This window comes from Drosophila subpulchrella, chromosome 3R, assembly GCF_014743375.2.
Source record: "Drosophila subpulchrella strain 33 F10 #4 breed RU33 chromosome 3R, RU_Dsub_v1.1 Primary Assembly, whole genome shotgun sequence".
NCBI classification, from domain to species: domain Eukaryota; kingdom Metazoa; phylum Arthropoda; class Insecta; order Diptera; family Drosophilidae; genus Drosophila; species Drosophila subpulchrella.
Genome location: NC_050609.1, coordinates 18441823 through 18458419, shown reverse-complemented (window position 1 = coordinate 18458419; position 16597 = coordinate 18441823). Strand labels below are relative to the sequence as shown.

General features: G+C 39.4%; 1 protein-coding gene across 9 annotated transcripts in view; it reads right to left on the bottom strand.

Annotated features, from left to right (window-relative positions):
- LOC119562635 (tropomodulin) overlaps positions 1 to 10180 on the bottom strand; it is a 53597-nt gene extending 43417 nt beyond the window's left edge. For 2 of the 9 annotated variants that reach the window (XM_037875866.1, XM_037875877.1), the window contains exon 1: positions 9292 to 9867. In XM_037875866.1, the coding sequence (XP_037731794.1) occupies positions 9292 to 9513 (222 nt within the window). In that variant the 5' untranslated portion in view covers positions 9514 to 9867. Of the gene's footprint in view, positions 1 to 3002; positions 3483 to 9291; positions 9871 to 10138 lie in introns of those variants that run through there. The other 7 variants (XM_037875871.1, XM_037875928.1, XM_037875887.1 and 4 more) reach the window with 7 other exon arrangements.
- Positions 10181 to 16597: the final 6417 nt, after the last annotated feature.

The window sequence follows — 16597 nt, the reverse complement described above, 5'->3', positions numbered from 1 at the left end:
GAAACAATGTTGCGAAAATGGGCAGTGGCTCAAGAGTAATTTGAACAATATATAGATATTTCTTGACTAAAGACAAGATACAAGAATGAGCATTGAAACTAAAACAATTCAAAAGAAGCGGAAGAGCTGGAAAAAACACAAAAAGTGCAAGGCTAGATATAAATATTTGCCATCCTCTTCATCAGCAAAATTGAAAGATGAAGGAAGTCCACCGATTTAGTATAGTCACTGAGAAAAATGGACTACAAGCTATAAGTTAAGTGGATACAAAATCAGAAAATAAATAAGGTTGGCTATAGAAGTAGTAGAAGTTAGTAGTAGTAGTAGTAGTAGTAGTGGTATAACAAAATTTGAAATGCTGGGATAGGAGTGAAGATCTAATTTAAAAGCTGATTAACAAATTAACAAATATATTAACATATATTTATATAAATATTTTTTAGCGATATTGTATTAATTAAATTAATATTAAATCTAAAAAATAATAGAATATACTAATCTTAAAGATGCTAAGGCTAAAGTGAAAAGTGTTTTTCCCTAGCTAAAAAGCTGAGTAAAAGGTCAATAATAAATTGTAAAATAGCCAAATAAAGTCCTGTTTTCTCCAAATTTAGCTTACATCCCTCTCATTGGCTTTAAATAATTTTTTCAGTGCAACTGTGAGCTGCTTAAGCGATACACTGCGAAGGAGACCGCAAACTGCTTAGCAAAATTGCTAATAAACCAACACAAAGCACAAAAAGGGAAGCCGGGGAGGGCAAAGGGCAAGGGGCAGAGGAAAAGCGGGAAAAGCAACAAAGGCCGAGGCAGATAAAAAGTGTGTCGATAGCAGCTCAGAGTACAAGTAATAAAGGAAAACTCCGAGCGGGAAAGCGATTAAGCGAGCGAAGAGCAGGCAGGCAGCGTTTATTTTTAAACATATTGAAAAGGCAAGAAGAAGCGGTTAAGTTAAGGCATCGGTCGAACCGAATGAAAACAATTTTATTAAGTGAAAAATACGAAGGCAGAAAATAACCCGCAGCCAAAATAAACAGACCAAAGCCAAGGCAAAAACCAAAAAAAAAGAGGGAAAGAAAAGCGGGAGACCGAAGCGAAGTCCTTGGCAGTGGGAAAGCGTTCGCACGAACCGAACTCAACGGGTTTTCCCCCGGGGAGGGCGGCCGGGAAAAGGGGGCGGGCCAAATCGGAGGATATCTGATTGAAAGATGCGTCGAAGCGTCGTTGTTGCTGTCGTTTTCGATGTTGGCTCACCTTGAACCACAACAACGCCAGAAACAACACGACACCGAACAACACCGCACGCACAACGCTCGCTAAAATATACACTTTTATAAAGAGGAGAGATTGGGGAACCAAAAGAAATATAGTTCATGGTTTCAAATATTTTTAAGGTTTTCAGAATGTCCCGCTTAACTACTTTAATATAGAATGTAATGAGACATAGTGAATTGGCAATCACAAAGCTTTTGAAACATATCTTTAAAATTTTAAACATCAGCTGATCATCTCTACCCATACAGAATATTTTAAATATTTTAAAAACCATAAAAAAGCAAGAGCAAATGTTTTTATTTTTCAGACAAAATCAAGTACATTCAATAAAACACACTAATGTGTTTCAAGAAATATATAAGCCATTTAATATTTTGGTAAATAATTTTAAGTGTTAAGTTAAAAGAGCATGGTTTTTTTAATAAAGTATAATTTTTAGTGCCTTAAAATGTCATCAGATTTATGAAAATCAAAATATTATGAAACTAATTTTTATTTACTACGATCTTATAAATATTGTTGTACTTTTATTGTTTCTGTAGTATGTTGGGGCTTATTAAATTATAAGCTACCTTCATGGTGACATTTTAAGGTTTTATTAAAACTTACACTTCATTTCTCCCTGTGCATATCAGACACAATTAAGTGCAAAGAAAACGGAAGCAGACGACAAAATTTTACGAGCCAAGCAGCCGAAACGAAGAGGCGGCGATGAACAGGGGGCGTGGCAGGGTGTGCAGGTGACAAAAGCACCGACGACGGCGACTTCTTTACATAAAAGATTGACAAGTGATTTTCACACCTAAGTGGCAAGCGCAGGAAAACACACAAAAGCAGCAACAACAACAGGTAAAAGTTTTGAGTTGTTTTGGGGCAGCCTTATCCCCCGGAAAACCGAAAACCCCCCTCGTTAGGTTATTTTTTGGAAAATTTGTTGAAGGAAATTGTTTGGGGCATTGTTCGTGTGGCTCAGTTAGCTAAGTCGATAGATTTTCTCACCCCGGGCGGTTTTAATTTGTTGAGTGGCGGAGGCCAGAGGAAAAATGAGGAGAACTGACCATTGGAAATGTGGCACAATGTGATCGAATGATTGAGTGAGAAAACTTTAAGGGTATGGCATAAAATCTAGTAAATTGCTGTGGGAAAAACTAGGAAACTAAGTTACTGAGAGAGGCAATTTATTAGATAAATTCGTTATCTAAACAAATCTGGTTGGAATGATTGAATAGTTTACGTTTTAAAATGAAATTTATTAGAGCAGGTATAGATAAATTGAAAAATTTTGAGGTTTATTTAAGCCATATAGATCTAAGCTCTAAAATAAATACATAGTATTTATGACCCTGATATAAAAGATTTTTTGTATAAAATATATAAAATATAAGACAAAACTTATATGTTTAATAATATATTTTTATAAAAGTTTTTAAAAATTAAAATATATTTATTGTTTCTGCCTTTAAAATAAGCTTCTTTACTAAAAACTCAATGGCCATAGAGATTAATCCGTGAGATAAATATATCCAAAACTAACTTATGTGACCTTTGGTTCTTAATATTTAATGAAAACAGCACCGAGATCAAGATAAATCCCCGAGAGCAGTGGGCGTACCTTAAGAGCCTTTAATTTCCAATGAAAACTGCTCGGATGAGCATATGCAAATAAATCCCTGAGAACAATGGGCCAACCTCTCGAGGTCCGTTTCTGAGCCCCCCGCTGGGCGACTTACCTTATCGTCAGTGATGGCCATGATGACCGCTTGGCTTCCTGGTGGACTTGGGTGGTTTCCTGGGTGGTTTTCTATTGATTCCTATAGGTGGTGCAGGGATTTGTGGTGGGGAAAACCTGGGGGTCTAATCCGCTTTTGCCAAAATCGAAATTAACTTGAATGGGGCAATCTTGGCTATTGCGCAGAAACTCAATTGAAATTTCCTAGTTCTGCGATGAATGGTATATATTCTATATATATTTTTTGGATCTCACTGGCACACACAATCACTACACACACGGCTAACCAGGAAGATCGCGCGTCACTAAAATCGGGGGAGGAATCCGAAACTAATCTATTTATTTGGCCGACTGACTGACTGGACGGGTCAATCCATTTCAATCCATTCCAGCTGGTTCTGTCTGTATCTATATAAATCAATAGTTTCGGTTCGATTGGTGCGCGATGCGCGCTGCTTTGTTTTGGTGCTTTTGCGATGCAACTAACTGAATGCGAATGCAAATTCAAGTCGGAAACTGCATCGAAATGCAATCAAAGTGCCAATTGACGTCGAGTATTTGCTGTTTCTATACTGTTGCTCTCTATATATCGGTTTATACGGCGGTGTGGGTTTAACTTTCGATTTCTCGCCGTTGACAAATTCCTGGCATTCTCGCTAATATAATATTCCCCGCGGTCTTTGCACATTCTTTTTTTTATTATTTCACCCGACGACGGGCGGAAATGGCGGCCATTGTCAGGGCCAAGTGGTCGATTCTTCAAGGGGCCCCTTAATTCGGACTTATGGCCACTTGGTCGCAATTAAAGCCGCTTTCGTTTGAATATTAATGGCACATTAACCGCAAATTGCAGCCAGACTGCAATAATTACATTCGTTAATTTGCAGCTCGCGAAAATATATAGGCCGTAATGAAAAACAAGAAATACGATAACTGAATAAATTATGCGAACAGCGCGATTCGCATTCAGAAATGCTACGAAAACCGAAATATTTAATTGGTTTTAATGTAACATTTTAAGGGAGTTTTAGGAAAGTCAGCGGTGAAATGTAATACTCACAAAATAAAAGGTTTTACTTTTATCATTAAATAAATGAAATATAATAAATTAAATCTGTTGAATTAAATTCTAATAAATGCCATAAACTATATTTTGAAGCCCTCCCTCAGCCACATCTATTTTTAGTCGCATTAAAATCTTCTAAAATATTTTACTTTTATGGAAATCGATTTTAGTGAGGTAAAAGTAGCCAGAGGGCGAACTACTCAAATAAGATTTGAATAAATAGTTTTTCTGCACTGCACCAACGAAAAACAAAGTCAATTGAGGGCATGGCCGAATGTCAATTTTCGGTCTGTGGAAATATAGACCGGATTAGGGGTCAGTCGCTTTGGTCATCATCCGAATGGAAATAACATTTTATGGGGATTATTTATTTGCATGCTTTTCCGAGGGGGAAAAGTGGAAAATAGAAGCCGCAAGATGATTCTGTGTAAACAAGCAAATGTCAGTTTGCAGTCGTCGAGCTGTGTTGTTAATTTATTGTTGAATTGGGTTAGGCAAACGTTTGTTCGGCTGAACTAATTTGCAAATTGCGTTTGTAAGTTTGTAGGTTCTGCGTATTAATTGAAGGGAAATGCTAATAACCCGAGGTGACTACGTCTATTTAATCAGACTGATCCCCTAGTTTCAGCCAATTCCAGGTGATTGCCCTGTTTTCATTAGCATTCGGGGCTTTAAAAGCCTTTGCAAAGGCTCATGAAAATCTGCAAATTTTCCTCATCCAATCGCCAACAGAAAACAATGTTGTTTAACCCCCCAAACCCCTTATTTTCTTGGCCCGGCACGCAGAAAACTACGCAAAACATTTTGTAAATTGAATTTTATTTGTTGAGATTTTTGCGGCGCGCTCAAATGTAATTGAAATAAATTCTCAATGGGAATATCCGCCCGAAAAGTTGGCGGAAGCTGATGGCAGGCAATGAAATTATTTGTTTGTAACGCGCTGTAAAATTCGAAATCTAGAATCCAGGGGCTTTTATTTCAAGACACTGAGCAACGTTAAATTTCCGTTGCGGCAGGTCAAACAATTTGATTCGAAGGAGCGATTTTCGATTTGATCTGGACAAATAAATAAGGCGGAGTGTTTGAAAATTGAGTGAAATATATGCCAGTCATAAGGCGGATTTTCGGCAGAGGGAGATAGAGATGGTAAATCGCTCGGCGGAATAAATGGCACGTTCATCATACGCCCCGTGTACACAGTTTGGCAGATTTATTTATATACCCCAGCATGAATGCTACTATATGGTACGCTTTCCCACACATATTCGCCTTATGTTTTCACGCAAAACGTTTGCTTTTCAATTATATAAACATATTTCGATTGTATTCAGTGTGCTCGGTGGCGGGGGCCAGTGTGTGCATTAAAATTATAAATTGTTTGAGCAGCCAAAGGCACAAATAAATAAAACACAGAACCCAGAACGAGCCGAAACGAAACGAACCAAAATGAAATGAAAGCGAAGCGCATAAATAACTGACCAAATGTACTCGAAATTTGGAATAGACGTGGGTTTTTCTTCTCGATTTTTAAGGGTGAATGGAGGGGGGGGGGGGGGACTGTGATCTGGGGAAGTCTCCTTGGGAACTGCAACAAGTGAATGGAAGCTAAGCGAGCGTCAAAGGCCAAGAGACGCCTGACATTGAAATGCCTAACTTGTTGTGTCACGCCTTTCAAAGAACCAACACACTCTTGCAAGTACACTGGGAAAAATTGTAAATAAATTGAAAGTGAAATTTTTTGAAAGTAAGCTGGGGAGTGAGAGATTTTCAATGAATTTGCAGTGATTAAATAATTTAATATTTAATTTTTGTCTTTACTAATCGAAGACTTTTCTTTAAAAAAGAAGATGTAATCATTTCATGGCTATCATTTAATCATTCTTCTATAAAATCTTTTATATTACTTAACGTACATTTAAAAAAATTACCTGTTAAATATAATATGTTATTATTGGCAACCTAATGTGTTCTATTCCAAATGATCTTTAAGATGAACCAAAATAATAATTTAAAATTGGTTAGGACTGTCTTAGTACTTTTTGTCATCAGTCAAAGGTTATATTTTCTGAAACCCTAAGACAGTTATAAATACTTTTTAATTTCAAATTTCTCTCAGTGCACTCACATACCGCACTAACAGACACACTTGCAATCACGTTTCAATGGCTGCCAGTGAAATATTTGTTTGGACTTCAAGAGGCGCCACGGCGTTGACAGCTGTCAATGAAAAGGGGGTGAAGGGCGAAGGGACCTCATGGTGGGCGTGGGTGGTGGGTGGTGCAGGGGGTGGTTCAGCGGGTGGTGCACAGCTGTCCCCGCTCTGATTAGCCCTGCGGCTTTCCGCAGTTTGCAGAATGCGCTGGCAAATTTGAAAACAATTTAATATGCCAGCGAGCAGAATGAATTCATCGGGGAAAACGCTGTGGTCTACGATACCGATTCGTGGCCCGGCTAATCGCTCGGAAAACTCTGAATGGCTTCCCCTGAAAGATCTCCGCCCGAACCAGCTAAATCCCTCCGGAGCTGAGCTGGCCCCCTCATGGATTTCCAATTAATCTCGGTCCAATATTATGATGTCTAATCAAGGGAATCCTGGCCGGGACAGCAGGACAATGCGACTCGGAGGCCACAGGAAATTCCATTATCCTGTGTGTCCCTCGAATGTCCGTTTACGGACTTGTGTGCAATGTGAGTTTGTGCCTGGTTATGTGAGTTTACGGCTTGTTGCACAAATTAGCATGCCCCATTTGATCGGGACGGCGAATCCGAGCAAAGATTTGGTTAAATACATTCCGAAGATGATATGGGTAAACTGAACGACCACAAACTACCCGTTCTTGGGGGTTAAAGAAATACCATATTTATCATGTTTCCATTAAATGTAATCCAATGATTTACTAGTAGTACATATTGATTATTATGTATTTGATATTAAATATTGTGAGCAGTGCTAAATTCCTATAAATATGTTATGATAACATATTTAATCAATCCTTGTTATGAATAAGTCACAAATATGATTATTTATAACCCCGACTTGTTATTTAATCCTCTATTATTTAATATATTTTGCGAATACCCCCTGAATAATAAATCATACCCTGTATCGCGCAAATAACAGCCGTGTAATGAGCGAATCAAATCGGCAAACAAACGGACCGCGGTGAAATCAACTGTGAAATTTATGACAGTTTTCCGGCTACCTTAAATTACGCATAATAAAAGGGGGCGGTGGGAGGTGGGAAAGTACCCAGCATATCTCCGACTTTATTTAACTAATTTTGCATTTTCAATTCGAACTCGACTCCGGTCACGTATCCCTGCGGCTGGAACTTTGACCTGTTAAGCGCATAAAAATGACAAAGGCGCTACGTGACTCATTAGCCGGGTTTTCTGGCCAGGAAAAGCCGGCGGTGGAAAGTCGATGTGGGAAAGTGAGAGTGGCAAGTTCAGCAGTTCAGCAGTTCACGGGTTTTAGCCGGGGACCCAGTGCAATTAGTTCGGTAAGCTGCTCCAGGCGGATCCCATATATACCTATAGGTACACATATGTGCGTAGTGTAAGGACATATGCCCGGGAAACGGCACATCCTTATACCCATCCTTAGCCACAGGACTCTGGCTTACACAGCTCATGCGTTTTCATTTCCATTTCGGGCCCATAAAAACGAGAAAAACGAGAAAAGGCCAGAAGACCGACCCAAAAAAGAAGCAAATTGCAATGCAAATTTAATTTGGCTGCCATAAAACTCGACTGAAGAAAAGCGGGTGGGGTGTTCCTTTTCCGTTTTTGTTTGGGTATGGGGGCCAGACAGTCGTAAAACAGCAGCGGGAAAAATCGAAGATTTTCCGAGGTGGGGGAAAACGGGTGCAAATGCGTGGCTGCCCCGCCAAGCCGGAAATGCAATTTGTAATTTTGTGCAACGATTTGTGGCAATTAATTGCTGCCCCACCACTTGCACCACGCAATTTTCCTCAGTGCGCGCCAGACCGCAAGACACGGAAACCTCAATATTTATTTTTTGTTGCGATTTTCTCGTTTCTGTTTTTTTCTGATATTTGTTTTTTGCCTTCTGCATTTGTTGGCGGCACAGAATTTATTGCATTTAATTTTTTTACATTTTTTTGGGGATTTGGGATTTTTTGGCATCGTTCAGCATCGAGTATTTAAGTGATTTCTGCTTAATAATAATTTAATTTTTATTTTTTGGCTTTTTATACGCCTGCTGTTTGAAATCTTTTGTGATAATTTGCGCCGAAATCAAACAGCTGCAAAATCTGTTTTCCCCTATTTTTTGTTGGCTTTTCTTCGACAACGTCGCCTATAGAAAGTGTGGCCGCACCAGAGTGATATATACAATACATATATTATATTATATATAACCGCCTATATGTCCGCCCATATCTGTGTCGCAGTGTGTGTGATGTATAATGTAGGGGAAGATTTATAATATTCGTGGGACCGTATAAACAATTTGTTAAGACGCACATAGAGAAATGGCATTTGGTATAAATAATATAGCCAGAGTTCGCCAGATTTTTGGCCAATTTCACAAGCGAAGAGATCAGTATGGCCGAAGATCCCTTCAGAAATCGTGAATAATGATTAATGATGTTTCATAAGCAAAGCGCTTCAAGGGTGGCGAATTTTTGAGGAAATCGTATTTTAGCCATATATAACATTTATGAAGAAGGCCTTTTAAACTATTTTTAAGTCCCTCACAAATATGAAGTGTTTTTTATGAATGGAATCGTTATCGGAAAGAAATGTATGTATTATTTCTATACTTAAATTTATTGTTTTGCGGCTTATTCTCCTAGGAAAACTGCGTAAACAACACTCGAAACGAAAACAACTTTATAAAAATTTCCATGTTATTCGATAAACTTTGATGAAATATTCTTTAAAATGATTGTGAATATCCACTTAACTTTCAGACTTTTAGAAATAGTTCCCATTAGAAATTTTCCAAGTGTTTTTATAGCTAATCGAAATCTTTCCAGAAAGTATAAATAATTTTTGCTAATTTTCAATTAAATTGAAAGAAAGCTGTGGAGAAAAACTACCTCAATTTCATATAGTAAACTGTGAGATCCCTAATTATATCATTTTTATTTAGGCATACTGAACTCAAGAAATTTATAAAACAAAGTATTAATTTTTCCGAAATGCAAAGTAAGTTACTGGATAACTTTAAACCTTGGATAGATCACACTTCACTCACCTCAGTGATCTTCATGGTGCGCTTCACCGTTTTGCGGGTAACTTCGGTGGTTTCCTCCACGACATCGCCGTCCTCATCGATGGTCTCTGTGACCATCTTCTCGGTCTCGCCGGGAATCACCTCCTCGGTTTGCTCGGTGACCACGCTGCTTTTGCTTTGGGCATCGGGTTCGGGCTTGGTCTCCTCGGCGGAGCCACCGAAAACATCCTCAATGTCCGACATTATCTCTGATTTGTATCCCTTTCTCGATAGGACTCAAGTTGCTTCACTTTGATTTCTCTTTCGTTCTTGTGTTCACTTTCACTTGGTTTTGTTCCACTGATCACTGATCACAACAATAACACATAACACGCAGAAATGCTTGGTTTTTTTCTTTGCCTGAAAAAATATAAACGACCAGAGCTAGAAAAATGAATATTTTTTGTATATTCCGCTGGGCTCTTGGCAGCCGCAGATTATTATATAAACAAGTGGAATTTCACGGCGCGCTAGCTTTTTAAAAAACTTGTTTTTGACTTGATAACGCTATTGTTATGCGGTCTTATAGATCCTTTGGGTTGTACGGGGGCTAGAGCCTTCGATCCTCTCGGGAAGTGCTTGATTTTCGAACTGTAAAAGCGGAACGTCGACCAGCGGCGACGAAAGGCGCGACAACAACGGAGAACGGGAATTACGGAACAATGGGGTCTACGGAAGAACGGAACAATGGGACAACGGAACAACGTAGAGCCGTGATGACAAAACGCTGAGAAAGCGAAACAAATTGAATAATGTTGCTATTAAAGAAACATCACTTCAGCCTGTTTCGCAAACAGATCCGGAATAATTACGGAAAAACGGAACGCACACGAGGCGAATTACACGATCACGGGTCTTCTACTTGCTGCCTGTGTCTTAGCTTCTTCTAATTCTTCTAGTTAGAATCTTCTGACTGCCACCGGAACCGACGCCGGAGAGCAGAGCGAGATGGCCTGAGTCCCGGAGGGTCGAGTGGGGCAGAGGCCCCAAATGGGCTGGCAGCAAGTGTGAGTGGGACAGCCAGAGACCCCATTGTCTCTCTTGGGAGCGGGAGCAATTCTCCACACTCTCACTCGCTCTTCGCTACCGATCTTTTGCCGCCGCTGACGTCTGCTCAATTTTGAATGTTGATCTTCGTCTCGTTTCAAAACTTTTGTTGCTTTCCGTTCTTTTCGACTTTGTCTGTCTCTACACAGAGAACAAATATTACCTAAATAGGACATATATTTTGGGTTCTTTTGGATATAAATGTCTCATATCATATTGAGATAAGGAGGTTTAGGTGATATAATCCAACCTTTCACTATTAATTCTTAAATTTAGATCCTATCTAACGATGAGCGTTTCTTTAAAATTATAAGATGCGCCTCCTAAAAATGTATAAATGCTTTTAATGTAAGATCTTAAAGTGCACATCTACATTTAAGGGGATATTTTATGGCATATTTTTTCTCCGTGAACTGGTTTCTTGTCGTTGTTCTTTCTTTGAGCGAATGTGAAATATGAATGCGAATGAGTTCGCTCGCTAATTGTCCGCCTGTTGCAATTTCTCCGTTAGGCCAAGCGAGTGCAATTAGTGCGGCTGCCGGACGTCTGAGGCCCGTCAAAAAGTGAAGCTCTGCCGACGCACTGCCACCACCCCTCATTCGCTGTCTCATATACTCCGTACTACCCATACTCCTCGTACTCCCCACCAAAGACCCACGCACTCTCCTTGTCAATGTGCGTGGAGCTATTTTCGGTAGATTTAACAATAGCCAGAAAAAAGAGACTGATGATGATGAGTATTATAAAAAAGTATGGGCTTGAAGGTACCTAGAAATGATTTAGATAATAATGTTATGATATAGACGGAAAGGTACAAAGGAGATCTTTCCTTTGTCAAAGTATTAAGTAAGTCTGGTTTCAGAGAATGATCTTAAAATATAATCAGGTAAAGCATATCTACTTCTTTTACAAAATTAAAAAAACTCCTTTAACTCCTTTCGTGAACTTGGTTAATTTTATAGGTCTTATAAGAAAGGTTTCCTTGTTTTGGTACTATGAACTTATTATAACTTTGTTAAATACCTATAGTTTAAATGTTATCTTACATATCACTTTCTTAATGGTTTTTTAATACTTCTTTCCCTACCCTCTTGTCCAAAACACCTTGTCTTTCCATGGATACCCTGTGTGCGCAAACAACTCTGAATCGGGCGGAATATATTGGGCCGATCCGACTGGCCATTTGGCCGGGCGGCATTTGGCGCTGTCTTTTTCTTTTTCATGCGCTTTCCTTTTCTTTTTTCCGTTTCCTTTCCATTTTCTTTTTTCAGATTTTTCCTTTGGCTTGGCCGGCGTTCGACAGCTGAGTGGAGGCAGTGCATCACAGCCAACGGGGCCTGTACAGGGTGCCCTGTGGCAGGGGCATCTGTCGGAAGATGCCCATCTCAAGTGATTTCACCTTCTGCCTTCTGTTTCTGTCCGATTTCTGATTTACAATGTCTGATTTTTCTGCGCTGATTCCGATTTAGATTTTTTGATTAGCGAACGCTTTCAATTGCTGGCATTTGGGGGCTTTAGTTTTGACAGCGATGTGCGGACTTCCTGTATCGCATCGGGGACTGCACAAGATATATGAAAGACAAGTGTTTTAAATGAACGAAACCCCCGATTTTGCCCCCAAAAGCGCTGTGTAAACAAAGCGCCAAGCACACGCAAGACGAAATATTCTAAAATTAATTCTCGAAAATGTCTTTTCAGCTCGGCAAACGCAGCGACATGATGCGGGACAAATGCCTGTATATAGATACATCCAATGGACGTGTCTCTGATGAGCAAATGCAATTATGTGGAATTGGGATGGGATGGGTTGGGATGGGGTGGAGTGGAGTGGAGTTGGTCGGATGCAGGGTAATGAATAGAGACTTCTTTCGTATTCCCCTCGCGGTGGACCTGCTGTGCATGTGTGTGTCTGCATGTGGAAAACCACACTGATGACAGACAAGCCACAGCAGAGAAACCAAAGGATAACATGAGATAACACACATTCAAAGCCACTCAAACACCCACACACATACAGCAGAGGTTAGGGAAATGGGGTGAGGACAATTTAAATAAAGGTGTGTTATTATATTTTATAAAAGTTTTTAATTTAAGATATACTTTCAATTTTGTATGCTTATAATAATTTTCTGTGATAGTGGTCTTAGATAAAAAAGCTTAATGGTTATGAATATATTATGAATATAGTATGAACTAAGTTAAATAAGTCTATTTGCTAATATCAATTATTCTGCAAATTCATAACTCAATATATTTTATATACTATTTTTGTAATACAATTCTTTTTGACTCTAATTAACTTTGTTTTTTAAGAATTGGGACCATATGTAGTATTTTAGGAACCCATTTTATAGGCTTATTTATAAGCATTATTGATCAGCAGTGCTATGTTTGTGGAGCCATCTGTTGCTGCGCGAGTACGTACTTCCCATCACAGCTGCCCGTGATCCTTTTGGCGTCGAGAAATCAGCGCTCAAATATGATTAATAAGTAATTTCTTTGTCAACAACTGACTGGGGATGGCCTGGTATGACGACAGCGGCGATAACGACAACGGCGACGAGAATGGGAACGAAAACGAGAACGACGCCATGGAAATCTTTAATAAAATACATGCATAAATAAATTATAGGGCAAACAGAGGCAAGGAAAAACAAACTGGCTGGAGATGAACTGCTCTGAAAGGAGGCGAGCTGGTAATAAAACAAAGCGGCGACGGCGAAGATACAAAGATACAAGATACAAAGGGGTGACATGTGCAGTCGAGGCGTGACCGCACTTCCTTTTTTCCGGACTTATATATAGGTACTTTTCCACATCCACAGATCCCCAACAGCTCTTCTCCCAGCCACTTTTTAGAGCTCCTTGGCCTTGGCGCTTCCCTGTTTATTTCACAGTTGTAAATTGCACAAAGTAAATGAAGTACTTTTTATTATAAGCCAACAAGCTTACGTCGCCTGTATTTAGCACAGCGAGAAAAGGGAATTACCACAATTATATTAAATTACATCTTACTTCTAACAATATATAGATAAAAATTTAATTTTCTCAAGCTTTGTATTTTTTTTATTGTATCGATATGACAGTTTCTTATGTACCTACTTTTAAATGAATAATATAGATTTAAAGATAACGAAAATTATAATTTTAAATTAGTTTACTTAGTTAGCATTAGCAATTATATTTGATATATTATACAAAATAAATGAAAAACATTTAATTGTTAAACTTTCCCAAATTAATTTTTAAATCAATACCACATCACTTTATATTTAAAATAAGTCCAGACGATCTCCCATTATACCTCTTTGTTTACTTTGTATAAATAAATATTGAATTGATTGGCGATTCTTAATATTTTGTTCTTTGTGTACTCCTCCGTTCCCGCGATCCTCTAGCTCGAGTTTTCTTTGAATGCGCGGTCGTTTGCCAAGTGTCGTTGACTCTCGCTGACCTAGAGGGAAAATAAAACCATGGGAAATGCCTTGCCAAGATACATGTGCAGATGATTCTGGGAAATGAAGAAAAGTTTCTCTTTAGCCTCGATTTCCCCGTGCCCATGCAAAAGCGGAAGGCTCGAAAACGATTTCTGTCAACTTCTGGAGAATTTTCATTGCCTGCCGTCCATTAATTGAGCTGTCGGTGGGCAGGCTGGGAAAATGGGGAAAATCTGGGGAAACCAGCTGGCAATCGACCATTGAAAGTTCAGATTGCTGGCTGCACACTCGAACACACTCGCACACTCACACACACTGCCACTCGACATGTTTGACTTGCGATTTTCCTTTTAACTCAAGCGAAATGCAGTTAGCAGCAGCCGGAAAATGAAGAAAAAGACAAACACCCAAGTGGGTGGTTGCGGGAGGAATGCAATTCTGAAGGAAAACTAAAACGGAAGCTGCAAATACGAGGGACTCGCACAGCACAGCATACTTTTAGGTGCATCCCATGGAATGCCTCTAATCTGGTGGCCAACTACTGCTGCTGGTATGCATAAATCTGCACTGGCGAAGAATCTCCGGATCTCGGGACTGTCCGCCCCGCACACCCGGCGAATGAGCAATTTCCCAGCAATTCTTTGGCCATTGCCAATGTTTGCCCTCGCAAGCATGCTGCGGAAAATGTTCGCTTATCGGAATCCAAGTGGGTCTCAACACTCACCGCAGAAATGCACTGCGGAAGAACAGAAGTTGATTTTAAGTTATTTTTGAATTTATTTTCATGGTTACCAAGCTTTAAACTTGTTTGTTTTAAATTTACAGGCAAGTGGCCTAAAAAAAAATGCTTTTCTAGCATGATATTTATTGTTATCTTGATATTATTTGGTTAAAACCAAATACCTATACCTAATACCATGTTGTCATAAGAATAATATTATTCTATTATATGTCTTATTACTTGTAAAATAAAATATTAAAATATATATAAAGTTCTTTACGAAGAATCTGTACTATAATTTCTTCCTGTTCAAGGAAAGCTTAGAGGGGATTCGCCAAAAAGAATGGAAAAGGGGGAAAATTGCAACTGTGCTGGCCAAGGAGGTTTATCATCAGCTGCAGGCCGCAAGCTAAAAGAGTGGGTTGTACAGGAATAGTTGGTAAGTATTCCGTATTTGTATCTGTGCCAGTAGCCGTACTCTGGGTATCTGTATCTGCAGCTTGGCTGCGGGCTGTGGACAGTAAACAGTCGAAGCAGAAATGGAAATAAATAGTTGCCTTGCTCTTTTGTCTAATTAAAACGTTTCATTTCGTTCCAGCTCCATTTGTTGACGTCACACGCACAGCGCACGTGTGTGTGTAAGCACCCGCTATAAGAAGGGTACAAGGGTATGTTGGTTGGCAGGATTGGAAGATCTTATTACCCATTATATCATTTCTTTCATAATCCTTTTTCACGAGGTATTGTCTTAGTGAAAGATTAGTAGGAACCTGAAGACTTTAAAATAAGTTATAATCGCATTGTTTACATATTATTTTAAGATGAATATAAAAGATTGGAATATCTAGACTTCTCAATTACATAACTGAGGGACGAAGAACCCTTAAGTACTAGAAATCTTTTAGTCGATAGCTTGTCCCCCATCGATCTACTGGTTCCCTTATTCCCTCCTTTTCTGTGTGCGTGACGGACAAACGCACGGGCGCACTTTTCCGCAGGAGCTTCCCCTTCTATACCACCCCATTTTCGCCACCCTACCCTTGGAAAACCCACCATCGTTAGCTGGTCAAATGGTTTCATCTTCATTTGGTTCTGGTCCCGTTTTTCTGGCCAGACATACATATGCCGGGTCCTGCTTCGCCATTATGATGATTTATGAACGGAAATCATTTTTCGCCCAGTGCGGCTTTTCTGGGTGGTTCTAGTGGGCGGTCCCTGGTCTAGGCCTCCATTTCGAGGACCTATTCCGCCCCAAAGTATGCAACAGTTTTCAATTTCGTTTCCGTTTGCTGCAAACTTTCCCTTCACACTCGGCTGGCTCTTTTAATTTGAAAACCAATGCTCCTCTGGTTCGGTTATTTTCAGTTCGGATTGGCATTCGTCCGCTGTTCGATTTGACTTCATTTGGGGAAAAAGTTTGGGCCGAGCAGCTGGCCGCAGATTGATGAGTTTTCTTTTTCGGGTGGAGCATTAATTTCCCTTTAACAAATTTGGCAAACTTTGTTTGGGAGAGGGAGAGATGTGCTTATGGTTTGTTGAGGGCGTGAGATCAACAAGTGGGCGTGGGTTGCTAAATGATGGTATCATGGTACTTTATAGGAAATGTTTTATAGCTAAAGCTTTCAAAAGGCTTTTGGATTGGATGCACTTTTGGGGACAACAACCAATCTTAACAGCTTTAGAGCTTTAAGTGCAATTATTAGCTATAGGAATATATTTATTTTATATATTTTATTTTTTATTCAATGGTATATGAGATATTATATAGGAAAATATATTTTTTAAGCTTACGTAATTAAAAATCATTTAGAATAATGCATTTTTAAAATCCTTCCTCCTTTATTGTTCATCTTTTACTTAGGGGGATTTCCCTATACCCAAGTTCAAGGATGAGTCAGTCTTTTAAACTGGGTCTTAAAACCCCCCATGGTTCCGAGAATAGCAAGAAGTCTTAAAGCCCTCGCTCTGAGCAGCTTAAAAGCTCTATTTGGGACTGGGAGGCTGCGGGGCTTTTCGAGAGAGAACTTTCTCCCATCTCCAAGCTCTTTTAAAACAAGCCGAAGCGGGTTTCACGAGGCGGCGA